Source organism: Canis aureus, chromosome 3 (assembly GCF_053574225.1).
Source record: "Canis aureus isolate CA01 chromosome 3, VMU_Caureus_v.1.0, whole genome shotgun sequence".
NCBI lineage: Eukaryota > Metazoa > Chordata > Mammalia > Carnivora > Canidae > Canis > Canis aureus.
This window is the reverse complement of record NC_135613.1, coordinates 32084766-32106814: the sequence shown is the minus strand read 5'-3', so window position 1 is coordinate 32106814 and position 22049 is coordinate 32084766. Positions and strand designations below refer to the sequence as shown.

Here is a 22049-nt window from a genome sequence, read left to right as displayed (position 1 = left end):
CCGTGCGGTGTTAAGTGATGCAGCAGTCCGGGTTCTGGGGTCGGCCCAGCGTGTTCAACGTTTATTTTGCTCAGGCGCTGCCTGGGGCTGGCGGAAGCAGGCCTGTCGGGAGTGTGCTCCTGACCCCCGCTCCTGCGGCGTCCTGGGAGCCGACCATGTTTCCGGAGCACTTGGGCTTGAAAGTCATGCCCAATCTGGGGCGTGTACCCTCTGTGGTCACCCGGCCTGGGGGCACAGAATGCTACTGACCCTTCTGCCATTTCTTCCACCTCACCGCCCTTTTATGGGACTAGTGGCCCTGCTAAGTTTTCTCAGGCCTTTACCCCACCACCTGGTGGTCAGGTCAAGGGAGGGGGTCAGCAGCCCAAGGTGGAGGGTGGTTGGCCTTGTCTGGGGGGCCTTGTCTGGGGAGAGCAGGAGGAGCAGCTACCTTTTACCTTTCTTTCTCTTACTCCCTTCCTCCCTTTTTCTTTCTTTCCCTCTCTTTCTTTCATCTATTTTTTTAAATTTGATTTATTTATTCATGAGAGACACAGAGACACAGGCAGAGGGAGAAGCAGCCCTATGCAGGGAGCCCAAAGCGGGACTCGATCCTGGGACTCCAGGATCATGCCCTGAGCCGAAGGCAGACGCTCAACCACCGAGCCACCCAGGCGCCCCTCTTTCATCTATTTTAGAGAGAGAGTGAGCAGAAGCAGGGAGTGGGGCAGAAGGAGGGGAGAGAGGTAGACTCCCCTTTGAGCTTGGAGCTGGAGTCGAAGCTCAGTCCCATGACCCTGAGATCTTGACCAGAGCCCATATCAGAGTCAACAGTTTAACCACCTGAGCCACCTAGGCGCCTCTGTCTTTCTTAATTGCATTCAGCACACACACTACCTTGTACGAAGCCCCTCCTAGGCTTGGCGCCCCTGCCTGGATCTGCCAGGCACTTGCTCTTTGATCGCTCTTGATCTTGGCCCACGCTTTGCCCCGAAGCTGTTCTGCACCTCCAGGCTGTGTGATGACACCCCAGCGCCCCTCCTGCCCACCCTGCTCCAGCCAGGCTGGCTAAGCTTGGCTCCTGGCTTCCTTCCTCCCCATCTTTTGCCTTCACAGGATGGGAGGGATGAGGATGGACAGAAGTCCAGCCAGTGCACAGGAGTTCAGGCAGGGCCTTGGCCAGTGAGTACCAGGGCCTTTAGTAGGAGATTGAGGCCAGGGTTTTGAAGCCTGCTCCTCTTGCCCACCAGCCAGAAGAGGAGTCAGGGACTTCCTCTAGGAGCCTGATTTGGCCTGGGCTGCTAGAGCCCTGCCTTCTCTTCTCATCTGGTAGGAAAGCGGCTTGGGCTATGGCTGGTCAGCCCCAGGAGGGCACAGACAGGAGTCCTGCATAATTGCATGGAAGGGTCATCACTGGCCTCAGGTTAGGGAGATGGCAGGCTTCCAGGCATGAAGGGCATCAAGGAACTGGGGTTAGAACAGGTGGCTCCAGGCTGGTGTCCTGAAGCCTTTGCCTAGGAAAGTCCCCAGATGCATCATCACACCCTCTATTGCTAGGGAAAGCTGCATGTGTTCTCCTGGAGGCGGGCATGGGACTGGGTTGGTGTGTTGGGCATGCTGTGCACAGGGGGGCCAGATTGGAGGGCTCTGTGGGGACAGTATCCAACCATCACTCTCCAGATGGCAGGGACTGGGACAGGGGCACATTCTGAGCTCCCAGGAGATTCATATGGCCTGTGGGGCTTCTACCTTGAAGGATGCATTAGAGCCAGAAGGCTGAGCCTGGACTCTGTCCAGAAAAATGGAAAACCAAACTCATGCTCTGGGCCTTCACCCTGGACCCTGGCTAGACGTGGAGGGAGGCCTTGAGCATGAGCCCCCCACATTTGCTCCCTCCTTGCTTGGGGTCACCAAGGATCCTGAAACTTGGGAGGGGCAGAAAAGCCTACAGAGCCTCCTGTACCCTTCTCTATCTTTGCAAGGCCTCCCTGGGTCTGTGCCTGTCTAAATTCCAGCCTGTATCCCCAGCACCCTGCCCTGCTAGCGGTTACCCTAATTATCTAGGCATCCACCTTCTGGAGGGACAGAGTTCATAGTTTATGGATTGATTTGTGTATAGTGAGGTAGGAGGCTCAGGATGCTGCCTCCCCAGGGCTCTGTCCCCATCTCTCTTTTGGTGCGCATCCCACACTGCAGGCCTGTATGAAGAAGCCTAGAAGGTTTATTGGCAGACCTATGGGAGCAGCTCTCCCCATACCATCAGGGCTCCTAAAGGCTGGGCAGGTGGGTACTGGTGGGGCTGGGGGTTCTGAGGGGCTCAGAGTAAGAGTAGGATGTGGGTAGGACTGGCCTTCTTGCTGGTTCTGACTGGGGCCAGGGAGGGGGTGTTCTTGGGCCTTTGGGACTCAATGGGTCCAGGGCAGCTGGCAGTGGCCATGCCCATGGGGCTACGGTGCCCTGTCCATGGGGCCATGCAGAGGCTGGACATTTAAGTCTGCCCAGCAGGGGATGCCCAGGTCCCAGGCCTGTGGGTGGTTTGCTGAGGGTTTTGGGGGTGAGCAGGGAGTTCGAGGGGGCTCTGTGGAGATCCTGTGGCCTCAGGGACCAGTCACCACCTGGGCCACAAACAGGACCTTGTAAGTCTCCTTCACATCCCCCTTGAGATGCAGTAGGGCCGACACCATGAGCGGATGATCTGGCTGGAATGGGAGGGGAGGACAGAGGAGGCCCTAGCCATTTGGCCCACCAGACACATCTGTGGTCTTCCTGCCCACTCAGGAGCTCCCTCCCTGGGTGGGGCAGGGGTGTCATCCTGCCTCGCCTTTGGTTTTGGCAGGCTTCCTGACCAGAGTCTGTGGCACCTACATCAAAATCAGCAGGCGGCATCCAGGAGATGCTGATGGTCTTGGTCTGACCACGTTCCACGGAGCCCCTGGAGGGCTCAATGGTGAAGCCCTTGTGCTGCAGAGATGTGCTGCTGTCCAGGCTGAACTCGACACTCTGTGGGACACTGGAGCTGCTGGTGGGGCTGGCACGCCAGGCACAGCTCCCAGGAAGCAGTAGGTCTGGGAGCTGAGCATCTCCTCCTCAAGGATGGCCAACCCCACCTACCCTCCTCTCAGCCTTGACCAATAGGCTGCCCACCCTGCATCTATCAAGGGGCAAGGCCAGGCAAGGGGTTCTTCAGGGGGACAGGGTAGGCCTGGGTAGTGCTCTGGTCACCTTTTTTGGGGACAGCTGGGTAGTCCGGATGCAGCCCACCTGCAACTCTCGGGTGGCAGGTGGGGCTGGCGTGTCTGTGTCTAACTGGATATAATCCAGGGTCACTAGGATGGGCTTCAGCTCCTCTGCTTCTAAAGAGAGAGGACCTGGCTGGGGGCTGATGGGGCGGTGGGGGTGCCGAGAGGGAGGGAGCTGCCTAGAATCAGCTGGTCCTCAGGAAATCTCTTCAGCATGACCCCACCCTTTGAGGAGTGGGCCCGGAATGACCATCCTGCCCTTGAAGCTTCCTAGGGCTAATGGTGCAGGTGCAAATTGGGAGGAGGGGCCCTCTCACTGTACCTCCGAGCCTCCCTTCCCACCCCCAGGGCGCCTGCCCCACGGAGGGCTCACCCTCTCTGTGCTCAGGGTCATACGTGGGGATCACTGTCAGGGACTCCACAGGCACGTCCAGGGGGTCTCCACCCTCCACGAACATCATGTGCTCGCGGGCTGCACCCTTCAAAAGGATCTGGTGGGATAATTTCTGGGGACGAAGAGCACAGTAGCCTCGTCCTGCAACATCGTGACCCAGCTCCAAGAGGGTGTGGGCCCGTGGGACCTGGGACACTGGCCTCTATACCAGACAACACCCATGGTGTGGAGTCCTGGCCACGGGCCAGGGCCTTCAAAGTAGGGCAGGCAGGTTAGGCCCCCTTCCCTGGGCACTCGGGAAGGGGGTCACGACTGGGCTGGAGGAACCACACCTTTTCAAAGAGCATGACCTGCAGCCTGTCTGAGAAGTACAGGCTCTCGTGGTCAGGGCTGAAGGTCACGGTGAAGTCCTGCGCCTTGCCGGGGTCCATGATGCCCTTTACTGGGATGACGCTGAACACGCTCTGGCCGCTGTGGTTCTGAGTGCCTGCGGGGCCAGCGGCATGGCAAGTCCCCAGCCCAGCCTGCAGCTCCCCTCCCCAGCCGGCGTCCCTCTCTGCATCCCTGCCTTCCCCAGCAGTGGCCCTGCGTCCCCACCCACCAGCTCACCCACGACCTCAGTCCTCTGGGCTGGCGAAGTGAGGAACTGTGGCAGCTGCTGCTGGCCTTTGTTCCTGGAGGGTGAGAGGCTGTCCAGCTGCAGGGAGAACTTGATGGGCAGCGCGGAGCAGTTCTGCAGCTGTGAGGACAAGTGACCTTTAGCGGGCTGCTATGGTGGGAGGGGGTCTCAGCTCACTCTCCCCCTGAGGGCGTTGGCTGGCTGTCCACTTACCCCCTTCCCGGACTGGCATACCTGCTGGAGCTGCAGTGCCCCAAGGGGGGACAGCCTGGTGATGCCCTCTGTTCTCCAGGGCTCCCTCTGCTGTCAGGCTCAGACTAGCCTTCAGCTGAGCTAATGTCCTTGCCCAGTCTCTCCCCTGCCCTCACCCCCTTCTCCTGAGAGCACCCCCTCCTCCGTGAGGCACTCAGGAAATCCCTATTCTGGACTCAGTGCAGGTCCTGACCTAAGCCAGTGGACGAAGCTGGTGTCCTATGGATTGCTTGATCCTAAGGCTGGTGAGTCCCTCAGATGTTGGAGAAGCATGGGGAGCTAGGCCAGCCCTCCTACAGGGGGCCCACGCTCCCACTACCCACAACACTGAAGAGCTGAGCTCCTCATCCCAGGCCCTGAGCAGGAAGACAGGGGGCACTAAGGCAGGGCAGGTGAGAGGTGGAGGGACCATGTTCCCAGCCCTCCCTCTGCTGGACAGGGCAATGGAGGTGGCCGCTGCTGGGGGGCTGGGGGTGGGGCGGAAGACCTGGTGTGGGGATGGCCTACACCTCCACTGGCTCCCCTACCAAGGTGGGTCTGATCCCTCCCAGGTGGAACCCCCTTCCAGGGACCAGCATGGGCACCAGGCCACCTGTCATGTGCCTCACCTTGAAGCTTGAGGACACAGACTCTCTGGCAATCACGTAACCCATGTCCAGAACATCCCCTTCGATGGAGCATGTGATCATGGATGCCACACCAGTACCCGTGAGGGTCAGGGAGAGTGTGCCTCTCTTGGTTATGATGTCTAGCGTTTCTTGGGCCTGTGAAGACCACATCAATTAGTGTGGAGCAGACATCTGTCAGAGGCTTGAGCTGGACCTCTGGGGACCGTTGGGGCAGGGCAGGCTGGACTGAGGCTGTTCTGAGCTCCCTAGCCACCTCCTGCTTGTCCCCTGGAGGTGGGGGTCTAGAGGGATCGGCTACCCCCAAGGCCTGGACACATGGGCTGCAGCATGGTGTAAAGTGGGCTTGGGACTCACCAGGACACTCTCATGGGGAGAGAAGGACAGAGTCAGAACCTGGGTCTCGCCTGCAGGCAGCTTGCTGATAGGGTTCAGCAGGATAAAGGGGCCATTGGGGTTCAGCACAGAGAACTCCACCTGAGGGCCCAGTGTCAAGGAGAGGTGGCCAGGGTAGGACTGCAGCCCCCCACCAACTCCCCTGTCCCATCCACATAAACTGGCTGGGCTGGGTATGGACAAGGATACAGCAAGATCCTCAGAGGAGATGTTCTGGATGGAGACCTTTCTTATGCCGTGGTGTCCTGAAATGGGATGGTGGAGTTAGGCTATAGCCCTAGGCCCAAGAGTGGGGTGAGGGACCCGGGCAGTGATGGGGGGCCTGGGTCCCCGAGCTGGGCCCAGTCAGGGCTCACCTACAGCGATGTCACCGAAGTTCGTGGTAGTTTTGCCTTTGTTGGAGGTCACCACAATGGATGGTGCTACTGCTGGACACCACAGCTCCAGGTACAGGGTATTGTGAGGACTGGGGGTGGGGAGGGTGTGCTGATAGCACCTGCCCCACCTCCTCACCTTTGTCTGCCCACTCTGGACACCATACCATGCCCATCGTTCTGGAGCCCCACATCTGGGTGGGTAACACAGGAGGGATGGTGACTTTCTGGAAGAGCACTTTACCTGAAGCTCAGGGGTTCTGTCCCCTTCCTGTCTTTGGTGTCACCACGGGCAACAACACAGGGAATCACAAACTTGTCAAACTTCCCCTGGAAAGATCTGGCCAGGGTGGCCTGGGCAGCCTGGTACTCGTCGGAACTGGAATGATGCAGCAGTATGCACTCACACTACACACTGGCCAGTAGCCCCAAGGCCCTGCCACACTCTCCTGGGGGCGGGGGGGACGGGGGACAGAAAGGGAAGAGGGGCAGTGGCCTGGGGGCCATGCTGGGGCTCAGGCTGTGGCTGTCCTACCACCGCCCCCCAGTCCTAGTCAGGCACCTAACAAGAAGACCATGTTCCTAGGATCTCAGGCAAGGGTCTAGGGTGGGTGACTTAAGCCCCTCAGAGCTCTCCTGGCCTCATTTTGCACCTGGAGAGGCTGGTGTTGCTGAACTGGGAATATGGGAGTCAGGGGAGCAGGGTCTCCCCTGCCCATGGTGCGAGGCTGTGTACAGGGGCCCAGATCCAGGCGAATGGGGTGGGTAGATGCCCAGGAAGCCAGAGCTGGAAGGGCCTCAAGGCAGAGCCTGGATTCAACTGTGCCTGAAGCCAGCACGGTCCTGGACTTCCAGTCACATGGCTCAAAACAGCTCGGTTCCAGGGAGCCAGTGGGGAAAATCTCTATGGGGGTCAGGACAGGGTCTCGTCACATGGGCACGGAAGGAGGTGGTGGGATGGGCTTCTCTTAGGCTCACTTGGACTTGAGGTCCTGCTCGTGCAGCTCCGTGTTCAGTGGAGTGGAGGTCCGGAGCAGTCGGTCCCGGTTCTGCAGCCGTAGCGTGGAGAAGGACTGTCTCCTCAGGTCCTTCCTCTGGGTGACTGTGTCCTTGCGGACCTAGGGTGCGAAGAGGCCAGCCCTGCTCAGCCCAGCGAGCCCTGTGGCTGCCCCTGGCAGCTGGCTCTTCTCCAAGCAGGCCTGGGCTGACTGCCCTGTGAGGGGATGCGGCGGTGGGTGCAGGCCCCAGGGGTGGGGGTGTGTGGGGAGGGGGGATGGGCCAGCTTCCTCAGGGGTCAATGACTACAGGTGCAGGGACCCCCGTGGGCCTGGGCACCAACCTCGGTGGTTGCCTTCACCAGCAGGGAAACAGACAACAGAGGGGAGGAGTCACCCAGGACAGGGTCCTCCTTCCTGGTGCCCACCCCCCACCGACCCCCTGTGTGTGCCAGACCCTGGAGGGGCATGCTGGGTGTCCCTCTGGGTCCTTGGGGGCGCAGTGACCGCCACAGCTCCATGTGGGTCCCTGGGACCCCCTTTCCTGGCAGGAGCCCACATGTTGCAGCTGGCTGGGACAGTGGGCCTGACCCTTGCTGGGCTTTGTCTCTGGGCTGATGCTACATTTGTGGGGCTGTTATCACAGGTTTTGCCTGGCGGTTTTAAGAAGCCACACTCCGGGCTGCCCCGGTGGCCCAGCAGTTTAGCGCCGCCTTCAGCCCAGGGCGTGATACTGGAGACCCGGGATAGAGTCCCACGTCGGGCTCCCTGCATGGAGCCTGCTTCTCCCTCTGCCTGTGTCTCTGCCTCTCTCTCTCTCTCCCCTCTCTGTGTATTCTCATGAATAAATAAGTAAAATCTTAAAAAAAAAAAAAAAAAAAAAAAAGAAGCCACACTCGGGGAGATCAGGGGCTCCTTTGCTGTTTTTTTTTTCCTTTGCTGTTTTATCTGCTCTCCCTCTGTAGAGCCCCTCTTGCTTCTCTCTCTCTCTCTCTCTTTTTTTTTTTTAAGATTTATTTATTTATTCATGAGAGACACAGAGAGAGGCAAAGACACAGGCAGAGGGAGGAGCAGGCTCCATGCAGGGAGCCCGACGTGAGACTTGATCCGCGGACCCCGGGATCATGACCTGAGCCAAAGGCAGGCGCTCAACTGCTGAGCCACCCAGGCGTCCCCCCTTTTGCTTCTCAGTGCACCCTGCCAAGGTGCCCCCTACCCCACCCTGAGACTGCCCCCCCGGGACCTAGCCTTCCTGGTAATGCTGTTGAGGGAGAAGATGCTCTTAAAGCCAGGTGACACACAATGCTCCACAAAGTCCCCCCAGTGCTCCCGGCATGCTGTCCTGGGCCCCTGCAGCCTCAGGAGTTGGGGGGAGGCCACAGCCCCTTCCCTGTGCCCTGTACCCCTCCTCTTGGAGTCCCCACGCACCGACTTGACCTCCACTTGTTTGTTCAGAGCCTGGAAGGCTTCCTGGCGAATCAGCTCACTGGGCAGCACAGGCCGGAAGGCCACCTGGATCAGGCACCTCTGAAGGGAGAGGAGCCCCGAGGGCAGAGCTGGCCCCTGCTGCCCTGTCCTCCTCAGCACCCACTGAAGTCCCTCAGTCCTCCCTCCCCTGCATGTCCCCCTGTCATGCTGACACTCTTTGCAGGGCACCTCTGGCACCTCTGTAGGATTTCAGCTTCCTGAGGGCCCTTTCCAGAGAGATGCTTCCTGACCAGTGCCCCTGCCCCCGGGGGGCTAGGCAGGTTACAGCGTATGACTGTCAAGTCCACTCTTACCATGCAGGGTGGGAGGCCCATGATGGAGGTCCTAATGGGCCAGGACCCCACCCTCAGCTCACAAGAAGCGTGCGTGAGAAAGGAAACTGCATTCAGCCATCAAGATTTGGGGGTGAGTTCTTCACCCCAACTTGTCCCTGTGACCAGCCTGTGGGAAGGTTCTGGGCCCCATGGAAGGGTCACTCCCAGGTGTCCCCACTGCTTGGTACAGCAGAAGTACACACACAGTGGGGGGCAGGGCAGAGACAGGGGAGAGGGAACAGGGAAAGGGAGAGAACACAGAAGCCAACCCCCACATGCCCTTTGGGGAGTGGTATTTAAGAGTTTTTGCTAAATTTAATAAAATGCATTTTAAATGATCACACTAAAGTGAAACCCTGCCAGGGCCCAGGCCTCCCCAGGACCCTCACATGCCCCTCCTCACCTCATCCTGGCAGCGGCCACCCTCACTTTTGAAGGGAAAGATCTAAGCTCCAGGAGGCTGGATGGTCCTGGTACTGGCTAAGAGGGACCTCTGCCTCCAGCCCTGTTCTTTCTGCTCCATTAGGCAAAGCAGATGTGGGGTAGAGGTGGGACATTGGGTCCATGGAGTGGACAGACACCCTATACTTCTGATAACCAGGCCCTCTGTGTCCATCTGCTGTGAGATCCAGGGGTCTGCATGTCCTCCCTAAGTCCGAGCCGCTAGCACCCCCAGGCAGGTGCTTGTGGGGTCAGCCACCCTTGGGTGCCCCTGCCTCTGGGACTGGGGCTGGGCTGGGCCTCCTCCCCCCCGCCATGCTCATGGGCTATGCAGACTTCCTTGGTCCTACTTGGGTCTGATGAGGGGCAGAGCTCATCCCCACCCCTGTGGTCTCAGAGCCAGGCACCCCAGCAGAACCCTGCCCCCCCCAAGCCTACCCGTGAGGCCCACACCTGCCTTTCCTGGTGACACGGTCCCCACGGAGGGCGAGATGGTGATGGGTGCATCCGGAGGCAGCAGGAACTCAAAGGACGTGGGCCCCACGGGAAAGGCATCTTCTGAGCCGATGCGGGGCACGGAGTGGGTCAGTGAGTTTATGCTCACGTGAGAGTTGATGATGTACAGGGTGGCCACGGACGTGTCGTACAGGGAAGTGGCTGCAAACTTGACCTGGTAGTGGGATAGCTCCAGGGGCGGGTGGATACCCACAGCCCGGCATGCCAGCTTGAAGCTCCTGGAAGGGCCAGGGCAGGTGGATCAGGGAGGGCACTGTCCATGGGGGGGGTGTGGTCCGTGGGGGGGGTGTGGTCCGTGGGGTCCCTCTGGGCTGTGGAAGGTGGCCTCTGAGGGAGACGGTGGCCTGCATGGGCACAGTGCCTAGGACTACGACAGCAGTTGGTACAGATTTTGCTCACTGTTCATGAATGAATCTTACCATCTTTTGAAAATACTGCATACCCCTGTGCACATTTCAAGTGATAGCTAAAAATTGCATCTCTAGTTGCCGAGGAGGTAATTTCTGGCTTATTTTGTTAAACATTCATTGACATTTAAAAATAAAATGGGGGATCCCTGGGTGGCGCAGCGGTTTGGCGACTGCCTTTGGCCCAGGGCACGATCCTGGAGACCCGGGATCGAATCCCACGTCGGGCTCCTGGTGCATGGAGCCTGCTTCTCCCTCTGCCTATGTCTCTGCCTCTCTCTCTCTCTGTGTGACTTTCATAAATAAAAATTTAAAAAAAGTGTTAAAACAAATAAAAATAAAAATAAAATGGATCAATTGCTCTTTAAATATAAGCACAGGAATCTATAAATCTATAAGCTTATGAATCTATAAATCTATAAACACAGGAATCTATAAAACTATACATTATAAATCTATAACATCTAGTGAGTTCATTTTTGCCATTATCCTTTAGAGAAGAAGAGCAGATGTGTGACGGTGGGCTTTTGTCCTGGAACTTTGGCTCTGTTCGTCTGCAGCCCATTGTGAAAGGTCCAGGCATCGGTGAGTATCAAGGCAACTTCCCCAAAGCCTGGGAGCCGCCTCCACAGGAGCATTTTGGCACTTGGCCAGTTTCCAGGGTGTCTCCAACCCCTGCTGACCTGCAGTTCTTCAGAGCCAGGACACAGTAGCGAAGCTGCTTTTGCTGGCAGCTTCCAGCAGCTCGGGGAAGGGAAGCTCTGCCCGCCAGCTGGGAGGCCAGAGAGGGGTGTGTGTGGTTCTGTGGGCCAGGCTACCCTAGCACCACTGGCTCTGACATTTTTTTTTTAAAGATTTTATTTATTTATTCATGAGAGACACACAGAGAGAGAGGCAGATACACAGGCAGAGGGAGAAGCAGGCTCCATGCAGGAAGCCCGATGTGGGACTTAATCCCAGGATTCCAGAATCAGGCCCTGAGCTGAAGGGCAGACGCTCAACCACTGAGCCACCCATGCGTCCCTACTTGAGGGTCCTTGGGCCATCTGTGATCAGCCTGGTATTTTTTAATTTTTTTTATTTTAATTTATTCATGAGGGACACAGAGAGAGAGAGAGAGAGAGAGAGAGAGAGGCAGAGACACAGGCAGAGGGAGAAGCAGGCTCCATGCAGGGAGCCTGTCGTGGGACTCGATCCCGGGTCTCCAGGATCAGGCCCTGGGCTGAAGGCGGCACTAAACCGCTGAGCCACCCGGGCTGCCCCAGCCTGGTATTTGAATTAAGATAATGTATGAAAACAAAGAACTGATATTGGTATCTTAATCACTGGAATATTTTCATTCCACACCTTCTTCGAACCCAGATTTCTACTTCACCGTCCGTGTCAAATTTCATCCTAATTACAGACACTTTAACGCTCTGATGTGGATGGCCCCATCCTACCTGGCTGTGAAGGTAATGTTGCTCACACACTGAAGTACTAAAATATATATTTTTATGTCCTGTGACCACAGGCTCTAAATGTGGGGGATAAAAAATCCTTGTGGGTGGAAATACCTTTGAGGTTATTATTAGTATGGGATTAATTGAAAGGCCATAAATGTATGAATTGTGATAATCATCACAGAGATTTCACTGGACATGTTTCAGGATGGCGGACGAACTCTGTTTCCCAGCTGGTTCCAGCATCTGGGAGTGGCGCGACTGTGGTTGGAGGTGTTGCTGGGCTTCCCTGGAGGGCCCTGGGATGGTGTGGATGAAGCTTTGTCCACCAGAGTCACTCAACCCTTTGAATCTCTCCTTATGCCCCACAGCACAAGGCAACACGCCTTCCAGTGTTATTTTTGAGTAGCTCCCCTCTGGCCACTCACTTAAGCACTCCTTCATTTTGTTGCAAAGAAGAACCAGAAGTCCCCCACCCGTTCAGGGAGGTGTCAACAAGGCTCCAGTGAGACTTGCCAGAGGCTGCAGTTCTTATGATGGGAGGCAGTGGGTTTTACCTAAGACCCTAATGGGGGACATGGCAGGTGGGTAGCCGAGGCCCTTGACTATGTTTGTGGGTTCTAACTCTGCACTTCACTCCCTAAACTCTTACCACACGGGTACTCATTCCTGCTCGCCTGCCTGTTGGATCCCAGGCGGCCACGTGTCCAGGGCCACAAGAGGGCTTGGCCCACCCAGGGCCAAACAGCAACTCAGGCTGGAATGCAGGTAGGAACAGGAGAGAGGAAGAGAAATGGGGGCAGGAGGGTAGGCAGTGGGGCTCACTGGGGAGGTGGCCTGGTGCCCAGCTGGACACCTGCACAGAATGCTCCAGAACATGCCTCGCTGGGGCTGATAGTCTTGGGGAACAACAAGAACCGGCCCCTTATCCCAGACCACCCCCTCTGCATCCTGTTTGACTTTTCTATCTACCACCTCCTCTGTCCCATCTGTCAGGATAGAATTGGGACTGTCCCTGTCATATAGTGTGATCAGAGCAAGTGGGGCTCATGTCCAGATCCTCTGCACACCACATGTACATGTTCACACATGCGTAATCACATGCTCACACACACATGCCCACACATGCACAACCCATAGACATTCACATGTGCACACTGCCACCCCCAAGCCAGCTGCCCCCCTCCCTCCACGCCCCTTGCCTGCCAGGCTTACCGGTTGATCTCTGACTTGCAGACGAGCTCGAAGCTGTACTCCTTGGCCTTGGTGGGTTGGAAGATCACATCAAGTTGCAGTGTTTCTAGTGGTAGGATTGTCCCAAACCCATCGTTGGGTTGGATGTCCACAAACTAGCAAACCATTAATACCAAAGTGAAAACAGTGATCTGCTGGGGCTTATCTGGGAGCTGCATGGACATGTGTGTGGCAGTGTGTGTGAGTGGGTACGAGGGCATGTGAGTGTGTGTGCAAATGTGAGTGTGTGGGTGTCTGCGTGTACGAGTGGGTGTACATGAGTATCTGCATGTATGTGCACGTGCTTGTGTGTATGTGAGTATGTGAGTGCCAGCAGTGAGCATGTCTGTATGTGTGCAATCATGTGTGTGTGATTTGTTTATGTGTCTATGTATGTTGTGTCTTTGTGAGTGTTGGCACATATATGAGCACTTGCATGTGAGTGTGTGCATTATGTTGGTGCATTTGTACACGTGTCTGCATGTATATAAGTGGATGGCAGGGTTGGCGGTAGAGCGGCCCAGGGAGAATTGAGGGCGGCCTGGTCTGAGTCCCATCTTGGCTATCATGCAATGCCAGGCAGGAAGAGAGGGAAAGGAGTCTTGAGTCCTACTGGGGCAGGCCAGAGAGGGGGAGACAAAGGCTGGGGATATGGACGGTGGGGATGATGAGGGGATAGGAGGGCATGAGGGCTGGGGAGGGCTGAGGCCTCCTGGTGCTGGGCATCCAGACCCTGGGGCAGCACCGCCCTGGCCCATCCCCAGAGCTTCCTGACTCTGTCCCCACACCCTGTGACCTTCCCTGACCAAGCGAGGTACCTTGGGGAGCCCGACGAACCCAAAGCCCTGGGGCAGGAGGGAGTGGTTGTAGAGGCTGACTTGTGTCCTGATGGCCTCATAGATGGTACAGTAACCAAAGTCCACTGCTGAGGGGCTGAGCTGCAGGTCTGAGGTGGTGACCACAGCATGCAAGGTAAACCCCACTGGCTTGATCTGAAGTGCACAGGGTGAGGGCAACCTGGTTACTTGCAGTCCATTTCGCAAATGTCTCCACTCACAAGAAAGGCAGAAGCATTGCTTCGACCTGGTGGCCAGACACAGGACTTTTTTGGAAAAGGCCATCTTGGGCATCCCAGGTGGCTCAGCAGTTTAGCGCCACCTTCAGCCCAGGGTGTGATCCTGGAGACCCAGGATAGAGTCCCACGAGGGGCTCCCTGCATGGAGCCTGCTTCTCCGTCTGCCTGTGTCTCTGCCTCTCTCTCTCTCTCATGAATAAATAAATAAAATCTTAAAAAAAAAAAAAAAAAGGAAAAGGCCACCTTCCTGTAGTTGCTGACTTGGGAGGATAGGAAGGCAGGTGCCAACGAAGAGGGGAGTAACCCTGGTTAGGCGAGGCATGGGGGTGTGTGAGTGCAGGTGCACAGGTGTGCAGACACTGTGAGTGGGCACGTGGGCACAAGTGGGTTCTGGAGCCAGGGGGGCGCCCCTCAGCCCTGCCCAGCTCTCCAGGATCTGTCCTTGATCCACAAACACCCAGCCTTCATTCCCACTGTGTAGGGGATGCTGGGGTCAGGCCGCTGGGACCCACCAGGGCCCTGCCTTCTGGGGGGTGGTGCTCAGGTCCCCAAGAGTGCCCCACGTTCCCAGGAAGTGTCCCACGCAGACCTGGTCAGCCACCTGTATTGTCATCGGGGCCTCCAGGACTCTGCTTTCCTTGTCGAAATACTTCCCTGCATCTTCTGGGAGGGAGTGTCTGAAAGAGACAGGACACACTCAAAAGTACTTTTCTTCTTTATACTTGGTGGATGACAATAAAACTGACCTGTGAATGGTGCTTTGGGGTCACACAGGAGGTACAAGTGGTAGGCAAAGTAGGACATGTGAGAGGCAGGAGAGGCGCTGCCTGCAGCCTCCCTGCCCTGCAGCCCCCAGGCACGCACCGCGGCAGGAACTTGAGCTGCACGGCATAGGAGGACTGGGCCTGGATGTAGCCTGTCTCCGGCAGGAGCTCCACATGGTCCCGCAGCTCCTTGCACACTTCAAACTTCAGACGCAGGGCCGCTTTTGACCTGCAGGATGCCGGGGGACATCAGACAGCAACGCTGTGGATCTGTTCCCACATCTGCTCCTGCACACCCCTGGCACTCGCACCAGGCCAAGTGCCAGTGAAGGTTCACCACCCTGCTTGCTCAGGGGCTGAAGGGCAGCCTTCCTCATGAGGGGTTCCTACAAACAGAAACTCTGCCATGGAAATATGGCCCCATTGGTTCTCAGAAACCTGAGTGTTTTCTGGGCAGACTGTGCAAAGTGTGGGGGCCTGGAGGAGTGTGGGGGCTGGGCTGGGGAGGGGCTGGGCCCCATAGGCCTGGGGCACCTAGCCTTGGCTTTGTCCCCACCTCCAAGTCCAGAGCTGTCAAAGGAGGTAGTGTGGGCCCCACCAATCACAGGAGGCTAGTTAGTGCCTCTTGCTCCCTCACCCAAGCCCCGAACCCCCACCCCCTTCCATCTGGGTTCAGCTGGAACCTTCCCTATTTCCACCAGGAAGCTCCCCCACTCCCTTGCCTGCATTTGAGTCTCCACAAAGCCAAGTGACCTGGCCGACTGTGTCACAAACACATGCCCTTGCAAGCTCATGCACGCACATACATGTACACATACCCTGAGTGTGCAGCTGGGGTCTTCATCTACCTCATAGGCCCAGGGCTGCTCCCCTCAGCCCCCCCCACCCCGAAGGTAGCTGCACCACCGTCCTGATATAAACTGACTGGCAGAGGCCGGCTAGCACTAGTTCCACACACAAGTTCAGGGGGGCCCCTCTCGAGTCCCCTGATGTGTGTGATCCTGGCACTGAGACAGGCAAGCCCCTCCACCAGCATGGTCACAGAGGAAGTCTGCAGGCCCCACACATCTGTGAACCACTTCTGCACTGGCAGCAGGGCCCGTGAACCCCCTGCCCCCTCCCCACCCTCCCTGCATCAGCAGATGCCAGCACCAGGCCTGTGGAGAACAAGCGTCCCCCCACAGCACCAACCACGGCATTTGCCTACTTGTCTCCACCTAACTTGTACTTTAGTAAAAAGTTTTTAGGAGTGACTAAGTTTTTAGGAGTGACTACTCTGGAGCCTGGATGTCTTTGCAAAACCCCACAGATAGAACACGCTTCTTTCCTCAGGGGTTTGTCCACACGGCCTCACTCCTTGTTTTCCTGTCTGTGTTTATGATGCACCAAGTACCTGGGTGTGGAGGGGTGAGCATCCCCTTGTTGCTGGAGCCACCCAGACTTACTCTCCTAGAGTAAAGAGGTCAGAACCAGAGATGGATCCCACTGAGCTAATGTCTAGCTGCAGGTGGGGCTGCTTCCTACTGAGGCTCTGGGAGCATCCCTTTCCTGGCCCTTCCTGGGGTCTAGAGGCCCCACCTCCGTGTGCCCATCCAATTCCCTCTGTGCCTGACTCTGGCCCTGCCACCCCTCGTAGGCTGTGACCCTGAGAGTCAACTCCTCAGGTTCTCAGCTGAGTGGCAGCGTGGGACCCGGGCTCACCGTGTATGCACAAGGACAGAGTCCTGGTATAGCCGGTCATACATGCATATCTTCAGATCTACGTTGGGTTTTGGTACCCAGACGGGCACGTCCATAGCAACGCCCATGACTCTGAAATACAACTGAGTTTGAAGGTGAAAAGTCAGCAACACACACTTCTGTTGGCAAAGTGGGCAATGACGGTGAGCACTAACACCACCCAGCTGCAGGATGTTTGTAACTCATACCAGTATTGGAAGGTCACTGATCAAACCAGCCATGTTTTGGGGTCTGAGACAGTTTTCATAACATACTGTTTAAACAATCCTTTCTATTATCAAAATGTTCAAACATAAAAAGAACAGCACAATGGATTGTCATGTTCCCATCACACAGCTTCATGATTATCCACATCTTTAGCTGTTTAAAAAACCGCTTTCATTACAGAATAACATGTCTCACAGAGAGATGTACACTTTATAAAACTTTCCCAGCAAATACAGAATGGAGGCTCAGAGGTCTCGGGGGGACCAGGGAGAGAGGGAACCACTTCTCTCCCTTCCATGGCCACTGGCTCCTCCCAGCCAAACCCTGAGTCCAGGTCTCAGGAGGTTTGGGGGTGTGTGGGTGTCCTGAAGGGACAGCTGATGCCTAACAGCCCCTCTTGGGCCAGGCAGGGTCTAGCAGGGGAGGCACCATCCTGGTGTTACAGTGGTGAGCTGAGGATTCCATGGGCCTTCCTCCAGGACCCCTGGCCTGGGACGGGGGCCATGGAGCCCAGGACTTGCAGGACATGTGACACATAGGACGGCCCAGCCAGCAGACCCCAGGCCACAGGGTCCCTGGGGCAGAGACCAGAAGGCTGCAGGCTGAGTGCTAGGGAACGACATGGGGAGGCCGTGAATAATGTGAATCATTCAGTTCAGGAATTTGTATGCAGCCTTTACACATACGTGCACACATTACATCAATAAACTCAGTTTTGCCTTTGGTCACAATAGACATTTCAACAAATTTAAAAGAACCAGAGTTTGCAGATCATGTTCTCGGAGCAACATTTAATAAACCTATAAGTAAGTTAATAAATACATGATAAAAAGTAATGAGTAAAAACTTTAAGTATTTGGAAAGTTGGAGAGGCATTTCCAGTAATTAAGAGCAAGGGCTCCGTGTGTGCACAGATGTGCATGCAAAGGCATGTTCGTGTGTATGTTGGCTATGGTGCTAACCATCTGTGCTACCAACTGGCTGTCTAGGCGTGGGTAGCACAGGCAGCTGCCTCACAGGGCTGTGGTGGGGGGAGCACAGAGGGCAGGCATCCTGCGGCCCAGGGACAGCCTGGGCTGCAGTGAGGAAGGCAGGAAGTGGCAGTGGGGCACTCACAGTTGGGCACTGCTGATTCTTAAACATGACCTTGAACATGCTGTGGATGGTTCCTGGGGTAACTGGTGTGAAGATGACTGGTACCTTGATGGAGCTGAAGGGGCCAATCTCACCCTCCGTCACCTGAGAGGGAAGAGATACCACAGACCCAGTCAGGCTTCACATTTCTATCAGGGCACCTCCCCCTGTCTTCACCAGCATGAGGTGCTGGTCACCATGAGTGTGAGTGTCCCTGGGTGGCCTGGCCCTGCCCTTCGAGGGTTCACTGCTCACTGCCCAGCATCACAGCTTAACCCTTCCTGGGATGCTCCAAGTGTGTGTACTTGCTCTCTTGATGACTTAGGGCCCTTGTGTATGTGCATGAACACACACATACACATGCACACACATGTGCACACACTGACACATGCATGCACACACACACACACACACACACACACACACCATGCTCCAGGCAGGGAGGCCCTGACCATGTTTTCTCGGAGGGCGACCCAGTGCCTTGTATCCAGGACGCTGTCCCTGCTGCTGGCCCGGACTCAACTTGGGATTGGGGTGGCCACAGGCCAGTTGATAGCGCAAGCTGCCTGAAGGCTGTGCGTTCAGACCAACTAGGTCTGGCCCAGTGGAAGGGCAACCTGGAGGAGGGGTAGCAGGTCAGGGACGCATGGCTGGAGGAAGGTGGGCTGGGAAGCAGTAGGCCTTGCTCACCTCTCCCAGCGAGATTTCCATTTGTTCCTCACTGGGGGGTATGGTCATGACAGTGGTCATGGTCACTCCCTCTGATTCTGGAAAAGAAGGGCGTCCAGATGAGAGGTCTGGCCAGGTAGCCCGTGGGGCCCAGGGGTGAGCTGGGGTGCCAGGGGGATCTGGCCCCTCCATCTCCAGGACCACCAGCTCCCAGCCAGCTCCCTCTCTCTGGTGCTGCTCTGCAAAGAGGAAAGACCTAGTGACACACGAGGGGCAGAGCGGGGCTTCTCAGGGGGACAAAGACAGTGGGCACCATGGCCTCTGGCGCTGGAGGCTGGGGGTGGGCAAGGTGGCCAGAGCTGCAAGGCCCTAGCTAGGGGAGGTCAGGTAGGTGAGGGGAGCTGGCTGTGCATGGCCAGTGGGGTACCGTGGCCTGAAGGTCAGGGCTGGAGAAAACAGAGCAAGCTGGCCCTTTGGGGGTCAGGGGATTGGGGAGTGGGCTCACAGGGGTCTCCTATTCAGAGGAGAAACAGGGAGGCCCAGCAGAGAGGAGGGCTGCTGCAGAGGGAGTGGGGAGGGGCTGACATGCAGCCTGGGGGTGGAGGCATTTCCGGGCCCAGGGAGCAGAGGGACCAAGGTCTGGAAGTTGACAATGGTATTGCCCTCCAAATGTCCCAGCCTAACCCCTATTATTTAGTTTTATCTGCGTGTGTGCAGCTGGTGTGTTCCCATATCTTGGCCATGTGTTGGGAAGGCCCCTGGAAGCAGAGGCTGATTCCTCTGGTCTGAGAAGGTCTTTCTGTGGACTTTGTTCACGAAGACAGAACTTATGGGAGAGGTGAAGGTTGGCACCCTTCCGAGTCCTTCTGTCCTGGGCGGCCTGGCCTGGCTACTGTGTGGAGCCCTGGAGCTCTGTGGCAGCCTGCCCTGGGCCCTGCACCTGACATGGTGTCATGTGCCCCGTGAGGCTGGACTGTTACCCTACAGGATGGTGTGCACTATCTCTGGGGCCTGGGACTGATCTGGGCTCCTCCCATTTGACACACCTGTCACCCCACTCACTGGCCACACTGTCACCTGGATGAGGGGGCAGCTGACTGCCCCCATGGTGATGCGTATGTCCTTGTCTGCTTCAGGTGTACAGTTCAGACCTGAAGCCGGGCAGACTCTAGGGGCAGCTCTTTGTTCTGTGTGGATGGTGCTTGGGGTCTCTTGGTGTCCCAGCGTGGAACTGTGTCGAGCCATTGGCTAAAAACATGGTGAGCTTTCATAAATTCTAGAATCAGGCTCATTAATGAAAGCTTTCTTTAATCATGCATCCAGTGCTGTTCTGTGCTATCAGCATAGAGTGGATATTTACTCACTTCCAGGATATGAGTTTACATGTGTTTCGACATTCTAGAAAATTCTCAGCAAGCATGTTGCTAAATACGACGTTTCTGGCCTCGAGCAGACCGATGAGACCTCCTCCCTCTGTCCTCCATGGCATGTACATTCCTTCTTGTTTCCAGTTCTGGCCCTTTATCTGCGGTGAGAACATTCCCGGGTCTCTCCTCCATGGTGTCTCTCTACGGTTCATCCTACTGACTGGGGTTCCAGTTACAATGACCACATTCTCACTTCTAGAAGTTTTACTTGGTTCATTTTCAAACCAGCTTCATCTCATCCTTTGGGATGGTTTTCCATGCATTGAGTGAGTATGCTTGTTTTCTGTTCAGCATCTGATAATACCAGTATCTGAAACATGCAAGATGACAGTGCTCTGCTGCTTATGTGTATTGAGTGATTTCCACCTCTTTTATGAAGGAATAATTCACTTGCAGTTAAAATTCACCCCTTTCAGCATAGCCTTGACAAATGCATAGTGTCTAGCTGCCACCAGGATCGAGATATGGAACAGTTCCATTATCCCTGAGCCCCCCGATACTCCTTTGTAGCCAATCCCTCCCCCAGTTCCTGAGTACCACTCATCTATATCATTTTGCCTTTCCCAGAATGTCACATAAATGGATTCATGATTTGTGGTTTTTTGAGCCTGACCTTTCCCTGACCATTGATGCCTTTCTGATTCATGCATGTCGTGGTATGCATCACTAACTCACTCCCTCGCGCGGCAGGGCCGTGTCACCATGTCTGTGCACTAGTCAGCAGCCGTCTGCAGTTATACATAAACCCTCTGTAAACATTCACGTACAATTTTCCGTTCCGTTATAGTTTTCCATTTCTCTTGGTAAATACTTAGGAGTGGGGTTTCTGGGTTGTTTGATGTTTGCTTACTTGGTAAGAAAATGCTGAACTCTTCCAAAGTTGCTGCATATCCAGCAGCAGAGGATGGGATTACAGTCACTTCTCACCAATGCTTGGTGTTGCCAGCTCTTTGTCTTTTTTTTTTCTTTTTTCTTTCTTTCTTTTTTTAAAATATTTTATTTATTTATGAGAGACACAGAGAGCAAGAGAGGGAGAAAGGGGGAGAGGCAGAGACACAGGCAGAGGGAGAAGCAGGCTCCATGCAGGGAGCCTGACGTGGGACTTGATCCCGGGTCTCCAGGATTACGCCCTGGCCTGAAGGCGGTGCTAAACCACTGAGCCACCCGGGTTGCCCTTTTTTTTTTTGGTTTTGATCTAGCTGTCTTAATAGGTGTGTAATGGACATGCACTGTGGTTTTATTTATTTTATTTTTATTTTTATTTTATTTTATTTTTTTTTTAATTTTTATTTATTTATGATAGTCTCAGAGAGAGAGAGAGAGAGAGGGAGGCAGAGACACAGGCAGAGGGAGAAGCAGGCTCCATGCACCGGGAACCCGATGTGGGATTCGATCCTGGGTCTCCAGGATCGCGCCCTGGGCCAAAGGCAGGCGCCAAACCGCTGCGCCACCCAGGGATCCCTTATTTTATTTTTAAAAAGATTTTATTTATTTATTCATGAGAGACACACATACACAGAGGCAGAGATATAGGCAGAGGGAGAAGCGGGCTCCCTGAGGGGAGCTCGATGCGGAATTTGATTCCAGGCTCCTGGGATTGTGCCGAGCCAAAGGCAGACACTCAACCACTGAGCCATTCAGGTGTCCCTCCACTGTGGTTTTAATTTATTTTTTTTAAACGTTAGCTGTTTTTTTTTTTTTTTTTAAGTTTTATTTATTTAATTGAGAGAGACAGAGACAGAGGCAGAGACACAGGCAGGGGAGAAGCAGGCTCCATGCAGGGAGCCTGATGTGGGACTTGATCACGGGACTCCAGGATCACACCCTGGGCCAAAGGCAGGCGCTAAACCTCTGAGCCACCCAGGGATGCCCTTCCTTAAATTTGACATATGAGTGAGATCATGATATATGTCTTTCCTTGACTTATTTCACTTAGCATAATACTCTCTAGGTCCATCCATGTCATTGCAAATGGCAAGATTTCATTCTATCTTATGACGAATATTCTATTGTATATACCATGTCTTTATCTATCTATTGATGGGTGCTTTGGCTGCTTCCATGATTTGCTATTATAGATAATGCTGCTATAAACATAGGGGTGCATGTATCCCTTTGAATTAGTATTTTCATATTCTTTGGTAAATATCTAGTAGTGCAATTGCTGGTTCACAGGGTAGTTTATTTTTAACTTTTTGAGGAACCTCCATACTGTTTTCCAGAGTGGCTGCACCAACTTGCGTTCACACTAATAGTGCAGGAGGGCTCCCCTTTCTCCACATCCTCACCAACACCTGTTGTTTCTTGTGTTGCTGATT

The 22049-nt window shown here is 55.3% G+C and overlaps 1 protein-coding gene across 5 annotated transcripts in view; it reads right to left on the bottom strand.

Moving 5' to 3' along the window:
• Positions 1-32: 32 nt before the first annotated feature.
• The window catches only part of CFAP74 (cilia and flagella associated protein 74), a 66503-nt gene continuing 44486 nt past the window's right edge, over positions 33-22049 (bottom strand). For 4 of the 5 annotated variants that reach the window (XM_077891585.1, XM_077891587.1, XM_077891589.1 and 1 more), the window contains exons 19-39: positions 18326-18402; positions 17618-17740; positions 16256-16377; positions 14655-14783; positions 14380-14467; positions 13534-13707; positions 12698-12831; positions 9575-9851; positions 8303-8401; positions 6858-6997; positions 6124-6258; positions 5862-5971; positions 5695-5750; positions 5467-5586; positions 5092-5247; positions 4222-4351; positions 3945-4099; positions 3592-3724; positions 3202-3332; positions 2845-3051; positions 33-2678 (exon numbers count right to left, since the gene is read on the bottom strand). In XM_077891585.1, coding sequence (XP_077747711.1) covers positions 2577-2678; positions 2845-3051; positions 3202-3332; positions 3592-3724; positions 3945-4099; positions 4222-4351; positions 5092-5247; positions 5467-5586; positions 5695-5750; positions 5862-5971; positions 6124-6258; positions 6858-6997; positions 8303-8401; positions 9575-9851; positions 12698-12831; positions 13534-13707; positions 14380-14467; positions 14655-14783; positions 16256-16377; positions 17618-17740; positions 18326-18402 — 2798 coding nt within the window. In that variant the 3' untranslated portion in view covers positions 33-2576. The remainder of the gene's footprint in view (positions 2679-2844; positions 3052-3201; positions 3333-3591; positions 3725-3944; positions 4100-4221; positions 4352-5091; positions 5248-5466; positions 5587-5694; positions 5751-5861; positions 5972-6123; positions 6259-6857; positions 6998-8302; positions 8402-9574; positions 9852-12697; positions 12832-13533; positions 13708-14379; positions 14468-14654; positions 14784-16255; positions 16378-17617; positions 17741-18325; positions 18403-22049) is intronic. The other variant, XM_077891590.1, reaches the window with a different exon arrangement.